The sequence below is a fragment of the Danio rerio genome, chromosome 10, assembly GCF_052040795.2.
Source record: "Danio rerio strain M-AB ecotype USA chromosome 10, GRCz13ab, whole genome shotgun sequence".
In the NCBI taxonomy this organism is placed as follows: domain Eukaryota; kingdom Metazoa; phylum Chordata; class Actinopteri; order Cypriniformes; family Danionidae; genus Danio; species Danio rerio.
The window spans coordinates 36,926,681-36,952,621 of record NC_141030.1 but is presented as its reverse complement, the minus strand read 5'-3'; the positions used below and the strand labels follow the sequence as shown (position 1 = coordinate 36,952,621).

Below are 25,941 nucleotides of genomic sequence, written 5' to 3'. Positions count from 1 at the left end.
ATATATATATTAGGGATGTAACGGTATTGTAAATACCGTCATACCGCAATATTAATTTTTTTCGATATTACCGTAGTCGCATGACTCGGTAAAACTATAGGTCTTCTGAGAAAATTTGCTCAGGCGAATGAAGCGAACGGGAGGTACCGGAAACTACAATTCCCATCAGCCCAGGCTTGGCCATAATCCCTTGCGGTCTGTTGTCGCTACAGATCCAGTAATGCGGAAATTGAGTGTGCTGCTAGAAGCGGGGATCAAAAAGAGCTGGAAAACCCTAAAGCGGGTGTTGTCGCCGCGCGCGTACTGAATAGTGGTGTTGTCGCGCGAGTTCTTATCAGCTGTGTTGTCGCGCGCGTACTGAATAGCGGTGTTGTCGCGCGAGTTCTTATCAGCTGTGTTGTCGCGCGCGTACTGTAAAGCGGGGACGGCGGGTATGTCGCGTCGCGCGGGCACTTTTGATCATTTTGGAAGGGAATTTTCTATCTAAGACTAAAAAGGGCATGTGCACTGCACAGGTTGAGCACTGTGTGTGCACGTGCCTGCAAGTTGGGGAATACAACTAATCAGTCATGGGGACTGCAGAAACACAGCACACTGTTCAGATTGATGCAGACATGAGATCTCTATCTCACTCATGGTTTGTCCTCTCAAGTGGGGGAAAGACAATGCACAACGTTACCCACTGCTAACAACCTGGGCCAAGTCATATCTCTCTTGTCCCAGAAACCTCAGTCCCAAATGAGAGGGGTTTTTTTCTGTTGCAGGGGACATTGTAAATACCCAGAGATACAAGCTTTTACCAGATTATATTTATATGATAATTTTCCTTTAAACCCATCTCTATCTAAGTGAGTGAGTGATTAAATGTTGAATGTGATGAGTTTTCAACAATACTAAATTGAAACTTTATTTTTTTTTACATGGTTTAATATTTTTTTGTTATTTAAATTGAAGTTCCTGTTTCAAGGCTTACTGATAGATGGCTAATTTGTATGTCATTGACACTTTTGGCACTTTTTTGGAGTATTTTCATAAGTTTTGTTTTTTCCTGTAAATGATTCAATAAATACCGTACCGTGACATTCATACCGAGGTATTACCGTACCATGAAATTCTGATACCGTTACATCCCTAATATATATATATATATATATATATATATATATATATATATATATATATATATATATATATATATATATATATATACAGTAGGTACGGAAAGTATTCAGATAATTTTTTTCTCATGAATGTACACACAGCACCCCATATTGACAGAAATATCACATGGTCGTAAGTATTCAGACACTTTTCTCAGTATTTAGTAGAAGCACCTTTTTGACCTAATACAGCCATGGGTCTTTTTGGAAGATGCAACAAGTTTTTCACACTTGGATTTAGGGATCCTCAGCCATTCCTTTTTGCAGATCCTTTCCAGTTCTGTCAGGTTGGATGATGAGCGTTGGTGGACAACCATTTTTAGGTTTCTCCAGAAATGCTCAATTAGGTTTAAGTTAGGGCTCTGGCTGGGCCATTCAAGAACAGTCACAGAGTTGTTGTGAGGCCACTCCTTCATTATTATACAATATGCTTAGGGTCATTGTCCTGTTGGAAGGTAAACCTTCAGCCCGGTATGAGGTTCTGAGCACTCTGGAGAAGGTTTTTGTCCTGGATATCCCTGTACTTGGACACATTCATTTTTCCTTTGATTGCAACTAGTCGTCCTGTCCCTGCAGCTGAAAAACACCCCCACTGCATGATTAATATAACAAAGAGTGAAAAATATAAGGGGGTCTGAATACTTTTCGTACACATTATATATAAAGGGAAGAAATAACTGGATGATTCCTATGGGTGTAGACACAGAACACTGTAAACTGATTAATTCACATTCATCTTAGGCTATCTTAAGCTTTTCAGGCCCACCGGGTGACAGGGGACCCAAAGGAGATCCGGGAGAAAGAGTGAGTTCAGGAGGACAAGAATAATATCATAATCCTCTACATTTAGGATAAAAACTGGATACTTTTATTTGAGCTTAATAGATTTTATTATTTTCAAAGGGACCGCCTGGAAAAGCCGGAAAGCAAGGACAGCCTGTGAGTCCATGTGCTGCATTTATTTGTTTGTTTGTTTGCTCATTTACAGTTATTATTTACGTTTAGTTTTATTATAGTTAAAAAAAAATAAATATACTGTTTAAAGTTTTGTAAATATGTTTTATGTTTATATATTAATAATTACTAAAAAAATGTATATGGATGAAAGACAACACAGACGTGTTTAGACATGCTACTGTCTTTGGTGTCCACATCAAATGTTACAAACATGTTTCTTTTTTGTACTTATTTCAAATAAAGAATAAAGAAAAATAAAAAATAAAAAGTCATAAAAAGTCAAAATACGAGTGAAATAATGTTCCACCATCATTCAGCATATTAGTTACAGATGATTAGCAATATTTTGGATGATTATAGGATGATTTACAATATTACATTTGTGCATATTCATCAGATTAGTCAGTAGACAAAGATGGATAAAATCTAGCAAGAAAAACTTAAGATCACAGTTCAAAAATCGGTTTAACCCAAATTAATATGCTGGGGAAATGTATTAAATACAATCTTTCTCAGTCGTTTTGGTACATTTGTCTGATCATAATTGAAATTTTGCAGAACAGTAAGTGCATTTCTCAAAACAATGCGCACAAATAGCAAAACACCATGGATTACCTGCAAAAGCCAGTCTCTTGTTCAAAATTCTTAGTTCATCTTTCAAAAATACAATTCTGTGTCAATGAATGTGTCAGTGCCATTAGAATAACAGTAAAAAGCTATTTGTCATTGTGTATGGATAAGACAAATTACTCATGTTGTCAATATAACAGTGTACTTTGGAGGGCTGTTCTGATGTAAACTGACTAATTTAATGGCTTTGTACTGTAATTTGTTGACAGATCCTGTCATTGTGATACAGAAAGAAAAAGACAGCACTGCACAAAGAAAAAACCAAACAAAAATATAAATGTGAACATAGGGCAATCTCCTTTAAAATTCACCTTCATTAGAAAAAGTCAAGATTCTCTTGAGAGAAATGTACTAATTGTATACAGATTTAGAAAAAATGTATAGAAAAATGCACTAAGACAAAATATTATGATAACTTGTTCAACCATTATGCATGTTAAGACTTATGCATTATTAAATGTTGTGGGGGATGAGACTATTCAGACAGAGACCAAAATAATACATTTATCAACATAACATAAGCAATTGAAAATCTAGGAAAGAGCATACAATTGCACATAATAAATTGCATGGAAAAAGCATTTGCAACTTGTTCAGAGAAATTTAGAAACTGCTTTTCTGATGTGTACAACTGACAATGATGTGAAGATCGAACAGGGAGTTTTGACAATTTCAATTCTGATCTGAGAAATGGACCAAAACTCTGTAATAAACAAGAATAATCAAGAGAATCAAAATATATAAAGTTTAGTTGAAATTTATTGCAATAACTATTTTGAAATGCAATATATTTAGTTCTATTCCTACAGATGTTAGGTGACCAATCTCCTACTTTAATGGATATAATTGTTGAAAAAAAAACTCTTGTTTGAATGCACCAAAAAGTACTGGCTATATATTCACAGAGAAATGGTTCTGACCGGTGCTTAAAAAAATGATAGAAAAGAATAAGCAATCATGCTAAATGTTATAGTATTTTAAATGACAAAGACGACTTAATGACAAATAAGTTAGGGACGAGTGCTGCAAATTAGCTTTATGCCCTATGTACGCAACATCGGTTATCTTTGTATAACAATTTCAAGTGTATTGTCCCTGTAAAATAAACAAGCAAATAAAAATAAGTGAAATTTACTGACTAAAGTGATAGTGCCAAACGTTTAAAGACTTTAAATGACATATAATTATAGTTATTTTGGGGTCAGTCTATAATCCTAAAATAGTCTTTTGTTGTCATCAAAAGATTTTTGTTTTAAATATGACAGTATTTTTGTTGTTATAAACTCCCTTATTAGAGTTAATCACATTTTAGTCTTTTATAATTCACTTATTGTCCAGAAAAAAATTAATGTAATTAATCAGGGCATGTTCTAGTGTGCAGGGAGAAAAAAGAAAGCTGTATAACGCTCTCATTGTTTGTCCATTTTATATATGATTGTATTCCCGTTTGCTTATGTCATGAACAGGGTGTTCCGGGTCCTAAAGGTGAGCCAGGAGAGGCTCCAGCAGAGGTATGGATGGTGCCCATAAAAAAATGGGATGCTTTTGGATATTTGCCTGTGCATTTATGATGATGCATTGTCACATTGCAGGTGCAGCAGTTGAGAGAAGCACTAAAGATCCTGGCGGAGAGACTTCTCATCCTGGAACACATGATCGGCATTCATGGTGAGAAAATGGATTAATATTAATCTAGACCTCCAGTTATAACTCACATTAAATTCCAGAGCACCATCATGATCTCATGACATAAGCCATGCCAGAGTGGTTGGCCATTGTTTAGTAATGATTTGAGGTTGCATGAGGATAAATTGCTTTAAAGAATCAAGATGACATCAGGGAACTTGAAATATACTTATTTATAGATGGGGAGACTGATATGTTTAACTGTAAAAGTGCCATCTACAGGCCACAGAATGCGTGCTTATTAATTTAATACAATTATAATTTAATTTCAATTACTTTAGCTTTGTTTACACTGCAGGCAATTGTGACCCAATTTTTTCGCCCACCTGACTAAGATCTGTTTTTTTTTTTTGACAGTGTGAACATCTCAAACCGCATCGAATCTGATCTTTTCAATTCTGATTTGTGCCACTTTTATATGTGTTCTTAAATCAGATACAGATCTGGGTCTTGGGTTGAATTCATACTAAAACGTTGTGAATGTACATGCGACTTAACGTGAATCTGAGCGCACATGCAAGAGTGCAACCCCCCCCCCCCCCCACCCCCTGCCTCCTCCCCCTAATAAATATGGTAATGACTCTACTTTGGCAAAACCAAACGAAAAAGTAATGGCAAAAGCAAGCAAAAAAAGAAACTTTGAACAGAATGTGAATTGGAGGTGCTCCTTTCGGAGGTAGACCGGAGAAAAACAGTGTTATTTGCAAGTTTGTCTTCTGGAATTAATAACAAAAGAAAAAAAAACAGAGTGGGAGAGTTTAGCTGACACGGATAACGCAGTTGGCTCTGAACATCGTGCTGAGTGGATTAAAAAAGTAAGTAAGTCTGATGTAAGGGTGAAACATTTTGTAGTGTCTATTTAGGCTAAGTGCAAATAGCACACTGTGTTGGAATAAGCTAGTTGAGTGATTCCCACCCATCACCGTTTTATTGACAGAAACAACATAAATAAAGAGAGGAACAAACAGCAGCGTGAGTGGCGTAGCTCATAAAGAGCATGGCAACATGTTTTGCCACTTTCGATCATGAACTCGATTCGAATCCAGCGTCAGATGAACTCATTGGATGCGTCCGAAACCGCATACTTCCATACTATATAGTACGCTAAAATCAGTATGCGAGCCGAGTAGTATGTCCGAATTCATAGAATTCGAAAATCAGTAGGCGAGAAGTACCCGGATGACTTACTACTTCCGGCGAGATTCTGAAGTGCGCATCCCATGCACTCTGCGCTATCCCATAATGCCCCGTGAGAGAATTCATGAATGGAAGTGAAACGACGCAACTGACGTAGGTAGGTCACGTGACCATGACAAAATGGTGGATGTAGTACGTCCGAAATCCATTCATACTTTTCACATTTATACTGTATAGAAAGTACTTTTCTAATGGCCGAGTAGTACATTTTAATTCAAATGCAGTACCTACTGAGTAGTAGGCGGTTTCGGACGCAGCCATTCTTTTTTCCCCCACTGCATATCGGATTTTGCCTACTCTTCATCAAGAGGAAGACAAGTAGGAATAAGTGTGTGTATTATGATAAGCGCATTTGAGCATCACATATTATTTGCACATTTATTGAATGGAAATGTTTCTGATTCACATATGCAAATTCGTGTTCAGATGACGCTTTTATAGCAATTACATAGGGAAAACCGCAGATCGCTGCAAATTGCGCTTTAATGTTTGGCTTGTCAACTGCATGGTATGGAAACCTTATATATCTGCTAGACGTGCAGATGATCCCGTCCCATACAGCTGCAATTGCACGGCTTAAAAATACTTTGTAGAGTGCAATTTAACGTAATTGCCGCTTGGAGCAAATAAAACAACACACACAAGAAATGCACGTACGCCAGACATGAAGTGCACATTGCGCACATTCTCACATTCATTTCATCGTTTGTAAATCCAAGTGTGAGCGTGAAATCTGGCATACACAAAGTTTTTGTGCGTACGCAGCATTGATACATGAGTCCCCTGATGTTTTGTAATCCGACCGCAGTGTGAACGGTTATGTAGGATTTCATGTGACTTTCACATAATTTTTAATCAACACGCTTCGTTTTTCTGCACTGGTTAGTGCCTCAAACACCCTCTACTTCTTAGTAGCATAGCAGAATATCATACAGGGCAAATGTTTTACCTAATAAAATTTAAGGTTGTTCATTTTGAATATTTTTTGAATGACAACTGGTACTCATTAACCATTAACCTGTAACCAAAAAAAGGATTGTTCGTTAAAAGACCATAAAAAAAATTGCATATAAAAAAAATTAAATACATAGGCATACATTTGTTTGCTTATAGTTTCAAATCTGTCTCGACTGTTAACCTGAAAGTTCTCACATGCTTAGCTTCTGCATCATCATCCATGTTTTGCTCATTTGCTTTTGTTTTATTATTAGGAATTTTATGAGTCTTTGTTTTGGTAAATCTAAATACAAGTTGGCCACGGGGTATACTGTATATATACTTTCAATTTTCAGTCAGCCAGGCCAAGCACTTCCGTCGAACCGTCTTCCCATAACAAAATCACCACATTTAAGGTCTGATATCTTTAAAAATCAGTGATCTTTACTGCCTGATTGATATACAATACAAAATGGGTCTCAGACAGGACAAGAAGCACTGCAATAAATTCCATTTTCCCCACCATGTCTTTGAAATATGAAAATTTATTTTAACCCAGTATTTTTAATTACCTTCTCTATCAGCTTCAATGGCTTCCGGTAAAGTTTTGTATTGATCTTAAAATATCACTTCTAACTTTCATATCACTTCATAATCTTGCTCCTCAATATCTCACAGAACTTCCTCATATACCCCTTCTCGCACTCGTAGATCAGCCAACTCTTTCTCCCTGGTGCCACCTTGCACTCGATTAAGCACAATGGGAGACAGGTCTATTACCTCTATAAGGCTCCTCAGCTATGGAACTCACTTCCCCTGGACCTAAGGAGCAGTGATAGTCCTCACACTTTTAAATCTCGTCTAAAGACCCATCTTTTTAAGCAGGCTTTCCTTTAACAATTTTTTATCATGTTATTTTATATTCGCAATGTGTTTAGACCTGCAGCTACTTACATGCATTTAGAATGCTTGTTTGATCTTTTCTTTTTTTATTAATTGTTTTAATTTGTTCTGGTATGGCTGTTGGCGCTTATTGTAAGGTGACCTTGGGTGTCTAGAAAGGCAGCATTTACAAATAAAATGAATTATTATTATTATTATTAACAGAGTTTCTGTGCTCGCCTGCTGCTACTGAAGGCACTTGTGTTTACACAGTCTTTCATCTCGTTTTACGCTTGAACTAAATGAACCCTCAAGTCTATTTAGCTGATTGTATTTTAATTATATTACCACATCAATGATGCAAAAGGAACTATATGAAATAAGAAATAGTCACATCAACATTTCAACGGAAGTTTATTGGCTGAAAAACACTAGCTGTGCATTTAGCCCGTTTAAATTTTAGAGAGGAGCTGATTGTTTCTTCTGCTGTTCACGCCGCCATTTTAACCGAACAAGCGCCTAAACTGAAATTTGTAGCAAATGTAAAAATAGTATTGAAATAATGACCAAGTTTTTAAATGTGAAGCTATTATAATCTTACGTAAACCTTTACACAACTTCTTTCCTTTTATTTATGTTTGTCTCTCTGCTTTCACCGTTCTGCCCAGATACTCTCTCGGATTCTGGTTCTGGAATAGATCTGCTGGCGGACTTCATGCAAACAGAAAGTGCTAAAAGTGTTGGCTCTGCCAGATCCGCCTCTCCTCTTACCTCGGACAGAAAGTAGCCGGAGTCTGTTGGGTTTAACATGCGCGTGTGAATCTCCTGTCTGCCGCTTTGAAGGACAGATCTGTCACATATTGGCTGATGAGTATTATAATAATAAGAGTGGCACTGATACATTTTTTTTTATTTGCTTCATGAGTATTGTGTTTATTAGTGATATTATGTTTTTTACAACCACTGTGTATACAGTTAAAGTCAGAATTATTAGCCCTTCTGAATTATGCCCCCTGTATATTTTATTCACAATTCATGTTTAACAGAATGTTTTACTAGATATTTTTCAAGATACTAGTATTTAGCTTAAAGTGACATTTAAAGACTTAACTAGGTTAATTAGGCAAGTAAGGGTAATTAGGAAAATCATTGTATAACGATGGTTTGTTCTGTAGACTATCGAAAACAAATATTTTGCTTCAGGGGGCTTATAATATTGACCTTAAAATGATTTTAAAAAAATTGAAACCTGCTTTAATTCTAGCCTAAATAAAACAATTAAGACTTTCTCCAGAAGAAAAAATATTATAGAGAATACTGTGCAAAATTCCTTGCACTGTTAAACTTCATTTGGGAAATATTAGAAGAAAAAAAAAACTGGAGGGCTAATAATTAACTGTATATACCAACTTTTTGTCATCATTTATTTTACTTCCCATTTTACAGCCACAATGTGATGTATTGTAAAGGGAGACCTATATATTTAGCCTACGCTCATGTGAAATACCTGCCTAACCCTACAATTTTCAGAAAAGTAAAATACGTTCTGTTTTGTTGGACGTTTCAGATGACTAATCCGCTAGAGGGCACTGTTTACATTTTTGCTAATCTAAGATATATTATTTGGCGTGCGCTTTGTTGTCCGTTTCAGATATACTTTTTGCACACATCTAGCGAACCACTGACTTTATCCCCTCTTATCCCCTCCCTAAACCAAACCAGTAGGGTTTTCAAAAGCAAATGTACACTGTAAAACCCAACAGTCAACTGTATCAAATGAAATGAGTGTAGTTACCTCAATTTACTGAAAGTTAATTCTACTCATTTGACAAGAGTTTTTAATTTTTTATTAAATTCCTCATTACTCAAATGGAGTGAGTTCACAGTACTCATATAGATTAGTTTTTTTTAACTCAAATGGTTTGGTTGCAATCATTTTCCTCAATCAGTTTGAGTTCTCTTCATTTATTGGGTTTTACTATGCTCAAATTGCTTCATTTACTCAAATGGATTAAGTTCACAGTACTCATTAGGATTAGTTTTTGAACTTAAATGGTTTTTTGCAATCGGTTTCCTCAAATGGTTTGAGTTACCTTACGTTTATGGGTTTTACAGTGTAAGAAAAAATGCACTGCGACTGCATAGTTAAACCTTACATTGCTTTTATCTCTTTTGTGAAACTGTACTTCACTGAACTCGAACCCGAGTGCTCAGCATCACATTAAATACAACACCGTGCAAAAGGAGCTGCTGAGGAAACTGAACACTCCAGTTGTCCACATGGAGATAGATAAAGAAATCATAGACACCGTAAGTAATTTTGTGGTATTTATTTGGTGTTGTGCAAAGAACTCCACAAAAATAATCCTTTATTTGTTGATAACATGTCCTTGTAAGTATAATAAGTGGGAAAATGAACAAAAGTTGATGCCGTCATACTGCCTCGTTGCATTCATTTTATCGAAAACTGCAGTTGATAAAGGCTGATTTATACTTCTGCGTCAAACGCTGGCGTATGCTACGGCGGTGACGCATAGCCCTTCGCTGTGGCCGTCGGCGTCGCTGACGTGCACCTCTCAAAAAATTGAACTACACATCGCAACAACGTGTAGCGCAAGCTCTGTGATTGGTCGGCTTGGTAGCGCTGACGAGTCTGGGTGGGACCAAGAGCCGCGCGAATGGCACGAGCGATTGTTTACAAGTGTGGAGTCCCGTGAAGGAGCTCTGGATGGAAAGTTTTGTTGTGTTTACCTCATGGTTAAAGTTGTTGCACGTCTGCTGGTTCCTGCCTCAAAAAGAGCGAGTTTAAGGCTGCGTCCCAAATCGCATACTTATGCACTATTCTACGCCATTTTATAGTATAAATAGTGTAAGTAGTGTGTTCACACTGAAAACTCAAAAAATATTAAGTGCACTTTAATTACCCGGATGATGCACTCATTCAGCTGGTAAAATGAAGTGTGGAATGATGGACACTTTACGCACTCAACGACCGCAGGTTTGCTTACGTAGCGGAAGGGGCGGAGCTATCGGACACATGTTGAATAACTTTATTTATTTTGGATTGTGTAAGCAAAATTCTCCTACGAGAGTGATTGTAGCGCCTCCCGATGGTGAATGTGGCAATACTCGCTGCAGGTATTATTCGATAATTCGGTCGTTTATTTCACTTATTTGGCAACCGTCAAACGTCATCAGGGAAACAGTTTGAATTTCCGCTTAGTAAAAAAACATTAGTGTTCCATTTGGGATGCCACTACATACATGTACTATCCTGTTGAGTGTGTAAGTGCATAAGTACATAGTGCATGAGTGCATAGTGTATAGTGTGCAATTTGGGACGCAGCTTTAGTCACTTGTACATCCAGGAAGTGTTCAGGAAGAGCAAAACAGCAGTGAAGAAACTCGACACAGAGGAACATTTACACCTCACTACCAACTAGCGTTTCGGAAGTGTTAATGCAGACCAACAGAGACAGCGCGCAGAAGTATAAATGCACAGCTACGCGCGTTGCATGCGCCGTGGGTTACGCCGGTCACTTGACGCAGAAGTATAAACCAGGCTTAAGTGTGTTTATGTGGATTCACAAAAATGCAGGCTGAAGTACGTATTTCCAATGAAGCTTTGTTGTATATCTTAGCACATTAAATTTTATAAATTTGAAAATTGGATGCTTGTAACCAGAATGGAACCTGAAACAATGTGACTTTTTTTTTAAACAATATAGATGTTTACCTATTGGTTAGACATATCCAAAAGCCTGTGTGGAACTCTGTCATCACAGAAAAACACCTGTTTTAGAGTAGGAACTAGTTAGATTAAAGATTCTAAAAACACTTTCACAGAGATAATGATCACTTTAACTAACCACTGCAACACACAACAGCGTTCAGTTTATTTTAAGTGGGCTACAGTTTTCCTTAAATCACAATTGATCCAGATTGGCTGTCCTTATAAATATATATTTTTAATGTGATTCCAGTGATATCATCAGCCACTTGAGTATAAGAACATGTTGTTAGATCTTGATTAAAGATTATAAAGCCTCATGTTAATAATATGAACTATATTAGTGTCCACACCAATGCACTACAGTTTTGTTGTCTGTCACTTTAAATGCTAATTTGTTTTAAAAAGTGATAGTTTACCGCAAAATGAAAGTTTCCTCATTATTTACTCACATGGTCATAAACTTTTATGAATTTCTTTCTTCTGTTGAACACTAAACAAGATACTCTGAAGAAGGTCTGAGAAACGCTCAAATGACTAAATGCTCAAATGTTCATTTTTGAGTGAACTACCCCTTTAAAACTGAAGAACAAAAGCAAGACTTGATCATTAAAAATAGTATGATTTTTGATATAGAAAGTGAATTTTTTTTGAATGTTTGATCAAAAAAGATGACATGCTCTCAACGGCCACTTTATTAGGTACACCCTACTAGTACCGGGTTGGACCGCCTTTTGTCTTCTGAACTGCCTTAATCCTTCATGGCACAGATTCAATAAGATACTGGAAATATTCCTCAAGAGATTTTGGCCCATATTGACGTGATAGCATCATGCAGTTGCTGCAGATTTGTTGGCTGCACATCCATGATGTGAATCTCCCATTCCACCACATCCAAGAGGTGCTTTATTAGATTGAGATCTGGTGACTGGGGACGCCATTTGAGTACAGTGAACTCATTGTCAGGTTCAAGAAATCAGTCTGAGATGATTTGCGCTTTATTACGTGGTGCGTTATCCTTCAGCCATCAGTAGATGGGTACACTGTGCTCATAATGGGATGGACATGGTCAGCAACAAAACTCGGGTAGGCTGTGGCGTTGACAAAATGCTCAATTGGTACTAATGGGCCCAAAGTGTACCTAGAAAATATTCCCCACCTTTACACCACCATCATCAGCCTGAACTGTTTATACAGAGCAAGATGGATCTTTCATGTTGTTGATGCCAAATTCTGACTCTACCATCCAGTGTGGTCTTCTGCTGCTGTAGCTCTTCCGCAGACCTCAGTTGTAACGAGTGGTTATTTGAGTTACTGTTGCCTTTTTGAACCAGTCTGGCCATTCTCTTCTGACCTCTAGCATCAACAAGGCATTTGCACCCACAGAACTGTTGCTCATTTGATATTTTCTCTTTCTTGGACTGTTATCTGTAAACCCCCCGAGATGGTTGTGCATGAAAATCCCAGTAGATCAGCAGTTTCTGAAATACTCAGACCAGCCGTCTGGCACTAACAACCATGCAACATTCAAAGTCATTTAAATCACCTTTCTTCACCATTCTAATGCTCGGTTTGAACAGCCGAAGGTCGTCTTGATCATGTCTACATGCCTAAATGCATTAAGTTGCTGCCATGTGATTGGCTGATTAGAAATTTGTGCTAATGAGACAGGTGTAAAGGAGTGTAAAGGAGTAAAGGAGGACAGGTGTGCCTAATAAAGTGACCAGTAAGTGTATGTGATTGTATAAACAAAAAAAATGCATTGTTGACACTTAACGTGGCGTGAATAATGACTTTGTACTGCCGTTATTCAAGCTGACAGTACATGGATTCTTCTGAAGACTACAGCAATTTCAAAACTGACTTTGTATGCAAACAATTCCCATCTTAAAATAGACAAAAATAGAACTTCAAAATCAAATTTGACCCTTTGTCTGTATAGAAAGTACATTGTCCGCCACAATAAATCGTGTTTACATCTCCGTTCACCTGTTCTTGTTCATAAAGCCTATCATTGACTTGCTGAAAATCCAAAATGGCAGAACGCAGAACAGACTGCTATTAATAGGGCCGCGGTGAATAGCCAGAGACACACAAAGGGCCCTGTTGACCTTGTTGGAAACGCCAGTGTGGCTTTAAGCGTATTGTTGCTCTTGAGCTTTTGTAAGCCCCTCTAGGGAGAGAGCAAAATCTTTCCCAATCTTGGGCTTTTTTTTTGTGCCTGTGTGTGTGTATGTTGTTGTTGTTGTTGAGTTAGAAAGAAGAAGTGCCTGAAGTGTTTGTTCAGACATTTCCCACGCTAGTTCTGTATGTTATTAAGAATCCAGCTTTGCTTTGATTTTATTCATGCATTTCCTTTTTGAAATAAAAGATTATGAGAAAATCATTTCACTGTTTGATTGAGATTGATTGACTTGTTTGTGAAATTGTATCAGTCTATTTTATCCATCTTTTTGTCTTTTCGTCTTTCTATTGAGATTGTTTGTTTCAATAATGAAGAAAATTAAGTTTTTATTTATTTATTTATTTTATTGTATTTATTTATTTAAAAGGAAAGTATATTCATTTATTAGGAGTGTTGCTTGGTTGTTTGTATAATGGGAAATGTATTTATTTATTATTCATTTATTAGTTTGTTTATTCATTCATTTAGGGAACATTATTTATTCATTTGATGAATTTGCTTGTTGGTTTCTTCATTTAATGGGAGAGAAAATGCATGTTAGTGGCATAATTCTATTGATTTATTTGGTAAATATTTAAAGACATTTTTGTTTAATATGCAAAATGTATTTATTTATTTATTTAATTAAAAGGAAATGTATTAATTTATTAGGGGTTTTGCCTGTTTGTTCGAATAATGGAGAATTTATTTATTTATTTTATTCATTTTATTATTCATTTATTAATTAATTTATTCATTCATTTATAGGGAGCATTATTTATTCATTTGGCGAACTTGCTTGTTTGTTTCTTCATTTATTTGGAAAGAAAATGCTTGTTAGTGGTATAATTCTATTGATTTATTTGGTAAATATTTACAGATTTATTTGTTTAATATGCAAAATGTATTTATTTATGTATTTGATTGTTTGTTTTTTTATTAATTCATTCATACATTCCTTTATTCATTTAATTTTGAGTAAAATGCATGTATTTATTGATTAGAGAAATTTGATTGTTTGTATAATAGGGAATTTATTTATTTGTTTGTTTGTTTGTTTAGTTATTTATTCATTTTATTATTCATTCATTAATTTGTGCATTCATTTAGAGCGAACATTATTTATTTCTTTATTTATTACAATCCATGTATATATTTATTTGCTGAATTTGCTTGTTTGTTTCTTAATGGGGGAGAAAATGCATGGTAGTGGCATAATTCTATTGATTTATTTGGTAAAAATTTACAGATTCATTTGTTTAATATGCTAAATGTATTTATTTGTTCATTATGTTTGTATGTTTTTATGTTTATGTTTGTATTTTTTTATTACAGAAAAATGCTTGTTTGTTTTTTTTAATGGGGAAATTTATTTATTTATTGATTTTATTATTAATTTATTAATTTGTTAATTATTTCATTCATTGGGAATATTATTTATTTACTTATTAGTTTTATTTTTTATTGTAGCAAATGCATGTATTTTTATTAGGCACATTTGCTTGTTTATTTCTTTGTTTAATGGGAAAGATAATGCATGGTAGTGGCGTAATTCTATTGATTAATTTGGTAAATATTTACGTATTTATTTGTTTAATATGCAAAATGTATTTATTTATAAATTATATAGTTTTTTCATCAATTTATTCAATCATTTATATGGAAAATTGTTTATTTATTTAATTTTGGGGAAAATGCATGTATTTATTGATTTCACGTTTGCTTGTTTGTTTGTTTAATGCAAAACAATGCATGTTTATTGGATTATTCATTCTTTCATTTTCTTGTCGGCTTAGTCCCTTTATTAATGTGGGGTCGCCACAGTGGAATGAACCACCAACTTATCCAGCACGTTTTTATGCAGCGGATGCCCTTCCAGCCGCAACCCATCTCTGGGAAACATCCACAAACACTCATTTACACACACTCATACACTACGGAAAATTTAGCCTACCCAATTCACCTGTACCGCATGTCTTTGGACTATAAGGGGTAACCGGAGCACCCAGAGGAAACCCACGCGAACGAATGGAAGAACATGCAAACTCCACACAGAAACGCCAACTGAGCCGAGGATCGAACCAGCGACCTTCTTGCTGTGAGGCAGCAGCACTACTGCGCCACTGCTTTACATATGTGATTATTATACTGATTTATTTGGTAAATTATTTACTTATTTGTTTAATATGCTAAATGTATTTATGAATTATTTTGTTTGTTTAGTCATTTGATTCATTCATACATTCATTTATTTAGGGTATATTATTTATTTATTTATTTATGCATTTGTATAAATATTTATCAGTAATAGTTTATTCATTTATTTAATGGGGAACATTATTTTTTTGTGCATTTAATGGGAAAATTCTATAGATTTATTTGTTTAGTGAGTTGTTAATTAATTAATTAGTTCATTTTTAAGGAACATTTTTTATTTATGCATTTGCTTAAATATTTATCAGGATTATTTTACTTATTAATTAAATGTGAAAACATTATTTGTTTGTTATTTTGTTTATTTATTGGGGCAACTCTATTGATTTATTTGTTCAGTTGTTTTCTTTTATTTGCTTAAGATGCAAAATCTATTTATTAATTTATTTGTTCATTCATTCATTTGTTTATGCCTTTGTTTACATGTTTTAATGAACTATTTATTTATGCATTTGTTTACATATTTATCATGAACTATTTATTTATTCATTTTTACTTATGTCTTTGTTTGCATATTTATCATAAACATTTTATTTTTTTTAATGAAAAAGCATGTGTTTGTTTGTTTGTTTGTTTATTGAATGGGACACTTCTATTTGCTTGTTTATAGTGTTATAAAGTGTTATTATTTTTAACAGCACATAAACAGTACAATAACTACAGTAGCCAGAAAGTGATTTTTGTTTTCTCTTTATTGACAAAAGGCAGGTACAGAGCTTAAGAGGAACGCAACACACTGGAACACAATGGACATGAACAAACACAGAGAAACATGATGGGAAATGTAGTTTTTACTCCTGTTCCTTATCCTCTCCGTGGGTGATGACGTAACACAGGTTTTTGTAATCCAGGTTACCAGCCACATCCAAGGGGAAGTTTGTGAACATCTGGTTTACCTAGGTACATTTAAAGAAATATTCATGATTAAAAAAAATATAATAATTTTTATGAAAATGATTAAAATTTCATGATTAAAATATTGAACAAAATATATTTGAATGATCATAATTTTATATAAACGTTTGCATGCATTATTTAATTCAAATATTACATTTTAACTCTATTCTCTGTGTTTTAAGGAAAAAAAGGTACATACCTCAGCCTCAGTGAATTTGTCTGCCTGGGACATAAGGTGATATTTAATCCTATAAGGAGAAAATAAGACATTAAAAGGAGAAATTAAAAGTTGTTCATTTAAATGTGCTGGAACAAGTTCATATTTACATAAATTGACTTACTCTTCTCCTTTTAGGATGCCTGTACCCTCTGGGTCGAAGATCTTAAAGGCATTGAGAATAGTTTCCTCAGGGTCTGTACCTGTTAATCACAGAAAGGTAAAATATTATTGATTGTTTTACAGCTGCTATGACTCAGATACACTCATACACTTGCCATATTTGGACGAAGTTGCATTGAAACTCACACTTCATATACAGTGCCCTCTGATAATAGAGGCACCCTTTGTAAACATGAGCAAAGAAGAGTAAAAAAAACAAAACTTGAGAACAAGCAATTGCACAGAAATTTACATTTAAAACTAAAATGTGTGTATAATTATTGGCACACCTACTGTATAAATTGTAAATGTTGAAGTGTATATACACCCCTCTGAGATCTCCCTTTTTAAATAATGTATTCTACAGGATGCTTTACAATATTATATTTGCGCATATGGATTAGTTTAGTCAGTACTGAATCCAAATCTGGAACTAATCTAACAAAAAACCTCAGATCAAAGTCAAAACATACATAGAGTACACCCAGATTTATATATTATGGAAAAATATAAGGCTTATATATATTTATATATTTCAGAATTATTAGCCCCCCTAAATTATTAGCCCCCCTGTTTATTTTTTTTCCAATTTCTGTTTAACGGAGAGAAGATTTTTTCAACACATTTACAAACATAATAGTTTTATTAGCTTATTTCTAATATCTGATTTATTTTATTTTTGCCATGATGAAAGTAAATAATATTTGACTACATATTTTCTTTAAGACACTATACAGCTAAAAGTGACATCTAATGGATTAACTAGGTTAATTAGGTTAACTAGGCAGGTTAGGGTAATTAGGCAAGTTATTGTATAATGATGGTTCTGTAGACTATCAAAAAAATAGCTTAAAGGGGCTAATAATTTTGTCCTTAAAATGGCATTTAAAATATAAAAACTGCTTTTATTCTAGCTGAAATAAAACAAATAAGACTTTCTCCAGAAGAAAAAATATTATCAGACATACTGTGAAAATTTCCTTGCTCTGTTAAACATCATTTGGGAAATATTAAAAAAATAATAATAATAATTAAAGGGGGGGCTAATAATTGTGACTTCAACTGTAAACGGCATTTAGAAGAGGATGATGGTTCAGGTTGGCAAAATAGAACTAAAAAAATAACATATAGAGAATTGCTGATGTTAGCTGGATATTGGGGTCAGAAAATCTCTAAAACTACACTCCAACATAACAAAAATCACTATTCTATATCTTTATCTAGTCAGAAGTCAAAATTATTCAGATTTTTTTAAAAAATATTTCTTAAATAATGTTTAACAGATACAGGAAGTTTTCACAGTATGTCTGATAATATTTTTTCTTCTGGAGAAAGTCTTATTTGTTTAATTTCGGCTAGAATAACAGCAGTTTTTAATTTTTTAAACATCATTTTAAGGACAAAATTATTAGCCCCTTTAAGCTAATTTTTCTTTCGATAGTCTACAGAACAAACCATCGTCATACAATAAACTGCCTAATTACCCTAACCTGCCTAGTTAATTTAATTAACCTAGTTAAGCCTTTAAATGTCACTTTAAGCTGTATAGAAGTGTCCAGAAAGTATCTAGTCAAATATTATTTACTGTCATCATGGCAAAGATAAAATAAATCAGTTATTAGAAATTAGTTATTAAAACTATGTTTAGAAATGTGTTGAAAAAAATGTTCTCTCCGCTAAACAGCAATTGGGGAAAAAAATAAACAGGGGGGCTAATAATTCTGACTTCAACTGTATATCTAATCCAAAAACAAACTCAAGTATCTACCATTTTTTTGTCGAGCGAAAGATCAAAAGGTAAAAAAAAAATAAAGCCATTTTTCCTCAGTCTTCTTTGCTGATATTTATATGGTCTCGGCATCAGTATGCAGTGCTGCTTGTGCCTCATTAGCATGATTATCATCTGAATTTTGATAAATCTGATTCTTGCCTTTGAGCTTCTCTCCGAACATGCTGAGGAAGATGGTGAAGTTGATGGGGCCGGAGGCTTCCTTTAGCATCTCATCAAGCTCATCGTTGCCAACGTTCAGACGTCCTGCCAAACACACACATACAGAGATGGACGTTAATACACAGCGCCACTGCTACTGAGAGTATAAGTGAACGCTCGTAGATGCTCAGTGGAGTTCAATGGGCCTTTCTACATGCCTGGAGACAGTAGGATAATTGAAATATATATATATTTTTTTAATGGATCAATCAATTAATCAATCAATCACTCTTTATTTTGATGGTCCGTTTGTTGAATCTCAATGCAAGTTACAATGCATCTACATGCCATTTACTTCTCATGACATTTAATTCTGCAAAGTTACTCAAAGTTAGTTAAATGTCTGTTAAAGCAGTATCAGCAGAAAATGAGCAGACAGTCTACTAATACTCAAATTGACCATTAAAATAAAGTGTTATCAATCAATCAATCAATCAATCAATCAATCAATCAATCAATCAATCAAATACAGAGTTGAAGTAAAAAAAAAATATCCCTCCTGTGAAATTTGAAGTCTTAATCAAGTATTTCCCGAGTGATGTTTAACAGAGCAAAGAATTTTTACAGTATTTATTGTTATACATTCATTCATTTAAATTTTTGGCTTAGTGCCTTTGTTAATCTGGGGTCGCCACAGCGGAATGAACCACCATTATTATTATATTTATTATTATATTTATATTTATATAAGTAAAACTTATTTCTTGTAGTTTGGTTGGATTAAAAGCAGTTTTTACATTTATAAATGAATCATTTTAAGGTCAATATTTTTTATTTTAATTTATTTTTTATTTATGAAAAAAAAAACAACTTATATTTCAAGGATTTTCAAGACACTCAAGCGCTTTACACATTGGGCGGAATCTCCTCATCCACCACCAGTGTGCAGCATCCACCTGGATGATGTGACGGCAGCTATATTGCACCAGACCGCGCACCACACACCAGCTGATTGGTGGAGAGGAGACAGAATGATGAAGCAAATTATGAAACGGGTATGGTTAGGAGGCCATGATGGACAGAGGCCAGTGGGCAAGTTTGGCCAGGGTTAAACCTGTCCTTTTTTTTTCGAAGGACATCTTGCGATTTTTAATGACCACATAGTGTTGGGACCTCGGTTTAATGTCTCATCTGAAAGACGGCGCTGACTGAGCAGTATAGAGTCCTCTTCACTATACTCAGGTGTTAGACTCACACAGACAGCAGTTTTTGCGCCCCCTGCTGGCCTCACTTCCGACAGCAACCTAGTTTTCCTTATGGTCTCCCATTCAGGTACTGACCAGATGCAGGCCTGCTTAGCTTCAGTGGGCGACCTTGTGAGCTAGCTACCGGAAATAATAGTAGTATCTTGCAAAATAACTCGTAAAATATTATGTATTGTCATCATGGCAAAGGCAAAGTAAACAGCCATTAGACATTAGTTCATAAAATAATTACGCTTTAAAAATGTGTTGCAAAAGCATCACTTGGGAAATATTTGTAAAAGTATTAAGGTTTCATTTCCCAGTACTGGGTTGCAGGTTGAAGAGCATCCATTGCGTAAAACATATGCTGGATAAGTTTGCGGTTCATTGCCGTGTGGCAACCCCAGATAAATAAAGGGACTAAGCCGAAGGAAAATTAATGAATTAATTAAAGTTTCACAAGATATATACTACTTTTGCCTACAACATAATGAATAAATTGATTAATTAATAAATATTGTTGTGCTTTTTTATGACGTCCACTAAATTTAGTAATCACATTTAAATCAAATAAATGAATGATTTAGAAAATATATAATAATGTATACTAAACGTAAAAATGGGAAATAAAGTTCCACTTTAAAGCATCCACTGTGTAAAACATCTGCTGGATAAGTTGGTGGTTCATTCCGCTGTGGCGACCCCAGATTAAAAAAAGCGACTAAGCCGAAAAGAAAAGGAATGAATTAATTAATTTAATGAATATTCAAAATTTGCTACATTGATAATGTCACAGTATTAAAGCCACAATCAAATTCAATCGATGAAATATAAATAATATGATCAATTTAAATAAATATAAATACACTTAATTATGAAAATTGAAGAGAATTGTTTGACAACAGTTTGAGAAAACATTTTGTAATTTCTATTTATTTTTTTAAATTGCAAATATGCATGACTACACTCTCTCACTAATTATTTAATTAAGCTAATTATTTAACAATAAGCTGAATCAATAAAATTATTTAGTTTTGGTTTTTTTTTGTTTTTTTTGAACAGCTTAATTGTTTTAAGTTCAATAATTTGTAAAAATCATTAACCTTTGAAGGTGCACTCCTTTAAAATATATTTTGGCCAACATCTTGGATTGCATAATATACTGACACAACTCTGACAAATAGTTATAAGCAATTGAAATAATAATGATAATGTATTTTCCCAGAGATGGGTTGTGGCTGGAAGGGCATCCGCTGCGTAAAAAACTTGCTAAGTTGGTGGTTCATTCCGCTGTGGCGACCCCGGATTAATAAAGGGACTAAGCCGACAAGAAAATGAATGAATGAATGAATGATAATCTATGGATAAAAGGTCAAGCAGGTGGTTATGATGCCTGTTAAACAGGTTAGTCCACTTAATCGATATGTGTTGGGACAACATGAAGGAATTGTGTGCAGCCCAGCATTCCCTACTGTGCTGGAAAAAGAAATTATTGCTAAAAAGTGAGTCAACTCATTCATTTGGAAGTGTTAAGTTAACTTATTTTGCTCATTGCACAACTATGCACATAGTTCATTTACAATTTAAACTTATTTTTATTCATTATTTATAGATAATGTCAATTAACCGCTTTTTACAGTGTAAAGGTCTCTGGCTCTATATGCATTTATCAATGATTTGCATGTAAATTTGTGACAAACACTATCACTATAATGGTATTTTAGCTTTGCCACATTCACAGGGGTTTAAAGATAAGCCACTGTAATTCTTCAAATAATACTTGCGTTATATATATATAATATAGTTGCGTTATCGTGTTATACAGCTTAAAAACTTTTAAATATCAGGATTTCCTTATGGTATAGGATGTTGTATAGTTTTTTTTTTTACTCACCCAGAGCAGCAAATGTGTCCCTCAAGTCGTTTTTGTCAATAAAGCCATCTCTGTTCTGGTCCATGATGGTGAAAGCCTAAGAAAGCATTCAGGTTTTCAGATGTAAGTCTCAAAATAATACTAGAAAATCAGATGTTGAAGTTTGTGAATGGTGGAAAAAGCTGACCTCTTTAAACTCCTGGATCTGCGACTGCTCAAACATGCTGAACACATTAGAGCTGGCGGCTTCCTTCTTCTTTGCCTTCTTTGGTGCCTGAAAATCACAGCAAAAAAAAAAATGATGTAGATATTGAGTTTTGAAGGTAGAGCATGAAAATCTTTCAGATATTTGCGCTGTAATATATTTTAACTATGCTTTATAAATAAAATTAAAATAGCTCTAAATGTATATCAAATGTAAAATGACTAGCATTTAAATTATAAAAACACACAAAATGTACTAAATAAATCATATGAAAACAAAATCTAAAATTAAGACAGTTAAGCTTTTAACTAAGACTAAAATACCCTTAAATACAATTTATACATGTTTGGACAAATATTATACGCCGTAAAAAAGTGAGTGAACCATAAATTATATAAAACAAATATGGAATTTTATTCATTCGTTCATTCATTAATTTTCTTCTCGGCTTAGTTTCTTAATTAATCTGGGGCCACAACAGCGGAATGAACCGCCAACTTATCCAGCATATGTTTCACGCAGCAGATGCCCTTCCAGCTGCAACCCATCACTGGGAAACATTCATACACACTCATTCACACACATACTCTACGGACACTTTAGCCTAGCTAATTCACCTAAAGCACATGTGTTTGGACTTGTGGGGAAAACCGGAGCACCCGGAGTAAACCCACGCCAACACAGGGAGAACATGCAAACTCCACACAGAAATGCCAACTGACCCAGCCAAGACTAGAAACCGCAACCTTCTTGATGTGAGGTGATCGTGCTACTAACTGCGCCATTGCGATGCCCGAAATTTTATCTATTTCTAGAATATTTAATCAAACTATAATACACTAATTTATATAATTTAACACAACTAAAAGTATAATATAGACTTAATACATAAATCATTAAATTACTAATGATAAATATATAAATAAAACCTTTTAAAACAACATTAAATAAAAAATAAATAAACTTATAAACAAAATATTCACTGAAATACACTAAAATATAAAATATAATTTGTATTTTTTATTTATTTTTTATTATTAATTTATTGTTTTTAAAATTAAAGATACTAAAGCCAGTTTCCAAATAAAACAATAAACAAACAAACAAATAAATAAATAAACAAATAATTAAATAATATTTTTTTAAATCAAGTTGACAATTATTAATTATCTTTCAATATAACCTGGTGTTTCTTTATATCTAATTGTTAAATTGGCTCATAATTTTAAATTGACTGTAAAAATTGCCCAAAACTGGTTAATCTCAAACACATCTGCATTCATTCCGAAATCATATTGAAATATAAACAGTTTAAAACAAAGTTAGAAATATTAAACTCTCATAACAAAGATCAACTCAAACAGAAAACAAAAAGGGTCCCATTTCAAGCTGGTATACTAAAACACTGTAACAATTATCTGTAAATGAACAACATCTGAAGTTTCACCAATGTTTTGGTTATAAAGTGCATTGTGGGATTTATGATGTTGAAAATTAAATAGTGCAACTTTTATTGCAATTTTAGTTACTCAAAACAAGAAATAATAATACAGAGAGAATTTAACTTAGTAAAATTACAGTAAAGTGTTAATACAGGTTTCTGTTCCTTCATTTAAAACACCAATCAAACATATCACTTCAAACTATTAAAACATGTCAAAATTAACCCATAAGTTAAAAATTGACCCTTAAGGCAATTAATTTACAGATACTTTTCACAGTATAATATCCTTTTCCGCCTAAAACCCACCACTCAATTCACCACAAAAAGCAACACTATTGCATAAAGTAAAGCGATGCCGGCCTACCATTGTGCAGATCTTCTCCTGACTCTGTTCTTGGTCTCAAAAAGCCTGAGGGACACTCAAAGATCTCGGCTTTCGGCCTTTATATTGTCCCTGCAGCCCACCTGCTCTATGTTTAGACAATGGAGGAGGAACAATAGCAGAAGAGTGACCATATAGAGAGAGAGAGAGACAGAGCTATTGTTGAGTTTGAGGTGATGATCCATGTGTGTGTGGTCAGGGCTATCTTAGGATCAGTTTGAAGATCGCTAACTAACCCCCGAAGACGGTGTGAAGCCGGATAGATTCACACATCACTGCGTTCGGCCAGATGTGGATGTAACCTGGATTGATTGAATGGTTTGATGGTGTGTTGGTCAGCAGGGCACTGGAGGGATTTGACTGTCAGGAGGAGGAAAAAACAGTGTATGGTGCTTGTTAAATGAGGGAGTTTGAGGAGAATCAAACATTTGTGGGTCAAACTAGATGCTGTTTTAGCTCTGAAATGTAACATTAGGTTTATTTGAAGTTGTTCTGTAGATAAATCCAATTTCAAAACTGCGATCACATTTTTAGTCCAGCCAAACTAGAAGAAATGAGGCTTTCTCCACAAGAAGAAAAAATATTATAGGAAATACTGTGAAAATTTCCTTGGTCTGTTAAAGATCACTTGGTAAATGTTTGGAAAAAGAATACAACATTTACAGGAGAGCTAATAATTTTGCCTTCAGCTGTACACACACACACACATACTTGTATCTATGGTTTACAGGGACACTCTATAGGTGTATTGTATTTTAATCTAAATTGTCCGTATGTATGTGTGTGAATGAGTGTGTATGGATGTTTCCGAGTTTATCCGCTGCATAAAACATTTGCTGGATAAGTTGGCGGTTCATTCTGCTGTGGCGACCCCAGATTAATAAAGGGACTAAGCCGAGAAGTGAATGAATGAATAAATGTATTTTTCACTTTGGCACCCTATACACTCTTGGAAATAAAGATTTGTGAGCTGTCACTGGGGTGGTACCTTGAGCATTATTGCTGACCCTGTCCATCCCTTTATGACTCATCTTCTGATGGCTTTTCGAAAGGTACAAATTTGTACCTAAACGTCTATATTAATACCTCAAGGGCACATATTAGTACTTGCAACTTTTAAGAGGAGCACTTTTCTACTTTTTAGGTACTAATCTGTACCCTTAAGGTATTAAAGGTACAAACTTGTACCTTTTGAGAAGGTACCACCCCAGTGACAGCTCTCGTACCTTTATTTCTGAGAGTGTACACTCTAAAAAAAATACTGTTCCACACAATCCCGTCATGTTGTCCCAACAAAAATTGATTAAGTTAACTTAATTGTTTTTACAAATTTAAGTGGATTGAACATGAAAACAATAAAATCTCAAGAATTGTGTTGATTCAGCTCATTTAAATAAGTAGTTTTAAAGTAACTAACAGAAAAATCTGTTTGTGTGTGTGTGTGTGTGTGTGTGTGTGTGTGTGTGTGTGTGTGTGTGTGTGTGTGCATGTGCGCGTGTGCGCGTGTGCGTGTGCGTGTGCGTGTGTGTGTGTAATTGACACCCTATTTAATACGTTTTTTCCGACCTCCATTTGCCCAGGCATAACAACTCTGGTGGAATCCTGCAAAGACTTTCCATACTGATCCTCTCCAGATTCGCTTTTTTCTTTGCAATTATTACAGTTAATATTACAGTTATTGTAATTTGGTGTAAAATTAAATAAAATGGTGTTTTTTTTTAATTACTTAAAATAAGTTGAAATAACTCAGTTCAATTGCTTGTAAAGTTTTCCTTAATTTAATTAAGTTAGTTCCACACCTTTCTAAAGTGTAAGCTATAAAAAAAAATTAAAAAATGCTGGCTTCCACAAATTTTTTACTCATTCTCCCAACACAAATTTACTAAGTTAATTTAATTGATTTTACAAATTTAAGCGGATTGAACATTAAACTATTAAGTTGTCCCCCCCAAAAAAACTCAAGAATTGTGTTGTTTCAGCTCGTTTTAAATAACTAGTTTAAACAAGCAGCAAAAATCAAATGCTGGATTC

The 25,941-nt window shown here is 34.3% G+C and overlaps 2 protein-coding genes across 3 annotated transcripts in view; one reads left to right on the top strand and one right to left on the bottom strand.

The window, feature by feature from the left end:
* col26a1 (collagen, type XXVI, alpha 1) overlaps nucleotides 1-13,564 on the top strand; it is a 67,598-nt gene extending 54,034 nt beyond the window's left edge. For both annotated transcript variants that reach the window (XM_087271021.1, XM_087271022.1), the window contains exons 10-14: nucleotides 1,902-1,964; nucleotides 2,064-2,099; nucleotides 4,214-4,258; nucleotides 4,340-4,415; nucleotides 8,117-13,564. In XM_087271021.1, the coding sequence (XP_087127147.1) occupies nucleotides 1,902-1,964; nucleotides 2,064-2,099; nucleotides 4,214-4,258; nucleotides 4,340-4,415; nucleotides 8,117-8,235 (339 nt within the window). In that variant the 3' untranslated portion in view covers nucleotides 8,236-13,564. The remainder of the gene's footprint in view (nucleotides 1-1,901; nucleotides 1,965-2,063; nucleotides 2,100-4,213; nucleotides 4,259-4,339; nucleotides 4,416-8,116) is intronic.
* A 2,669-nt stretch (nucleotides 13,565-16,233) lies between these two features.
* On the bottom strand, nucleotides 16,234-23,946 carry myl10 (myosin, light chain 10, regulatory). The gene is given in 7 exon segments (NM_001017871.2): nucleotides 16,234-16,452; nucleotides 16,653-16,701; nucleotides 16,795-16,873; nucleotides 18,763-18,867; nucleotides 21,901-21,976; nucleotides 22,067-22,153; nucleotides 23,893-23,946. Coding segments are annotated over 7 exon segments (504 nt in total). The 5' UTR covers nucleotides 23,896-23,946; the 3' UTR covers nucleotides 16,234-16,347.
* Nucleotides 23,947-25,941: the final 1,995 nt, after the last annotated feature.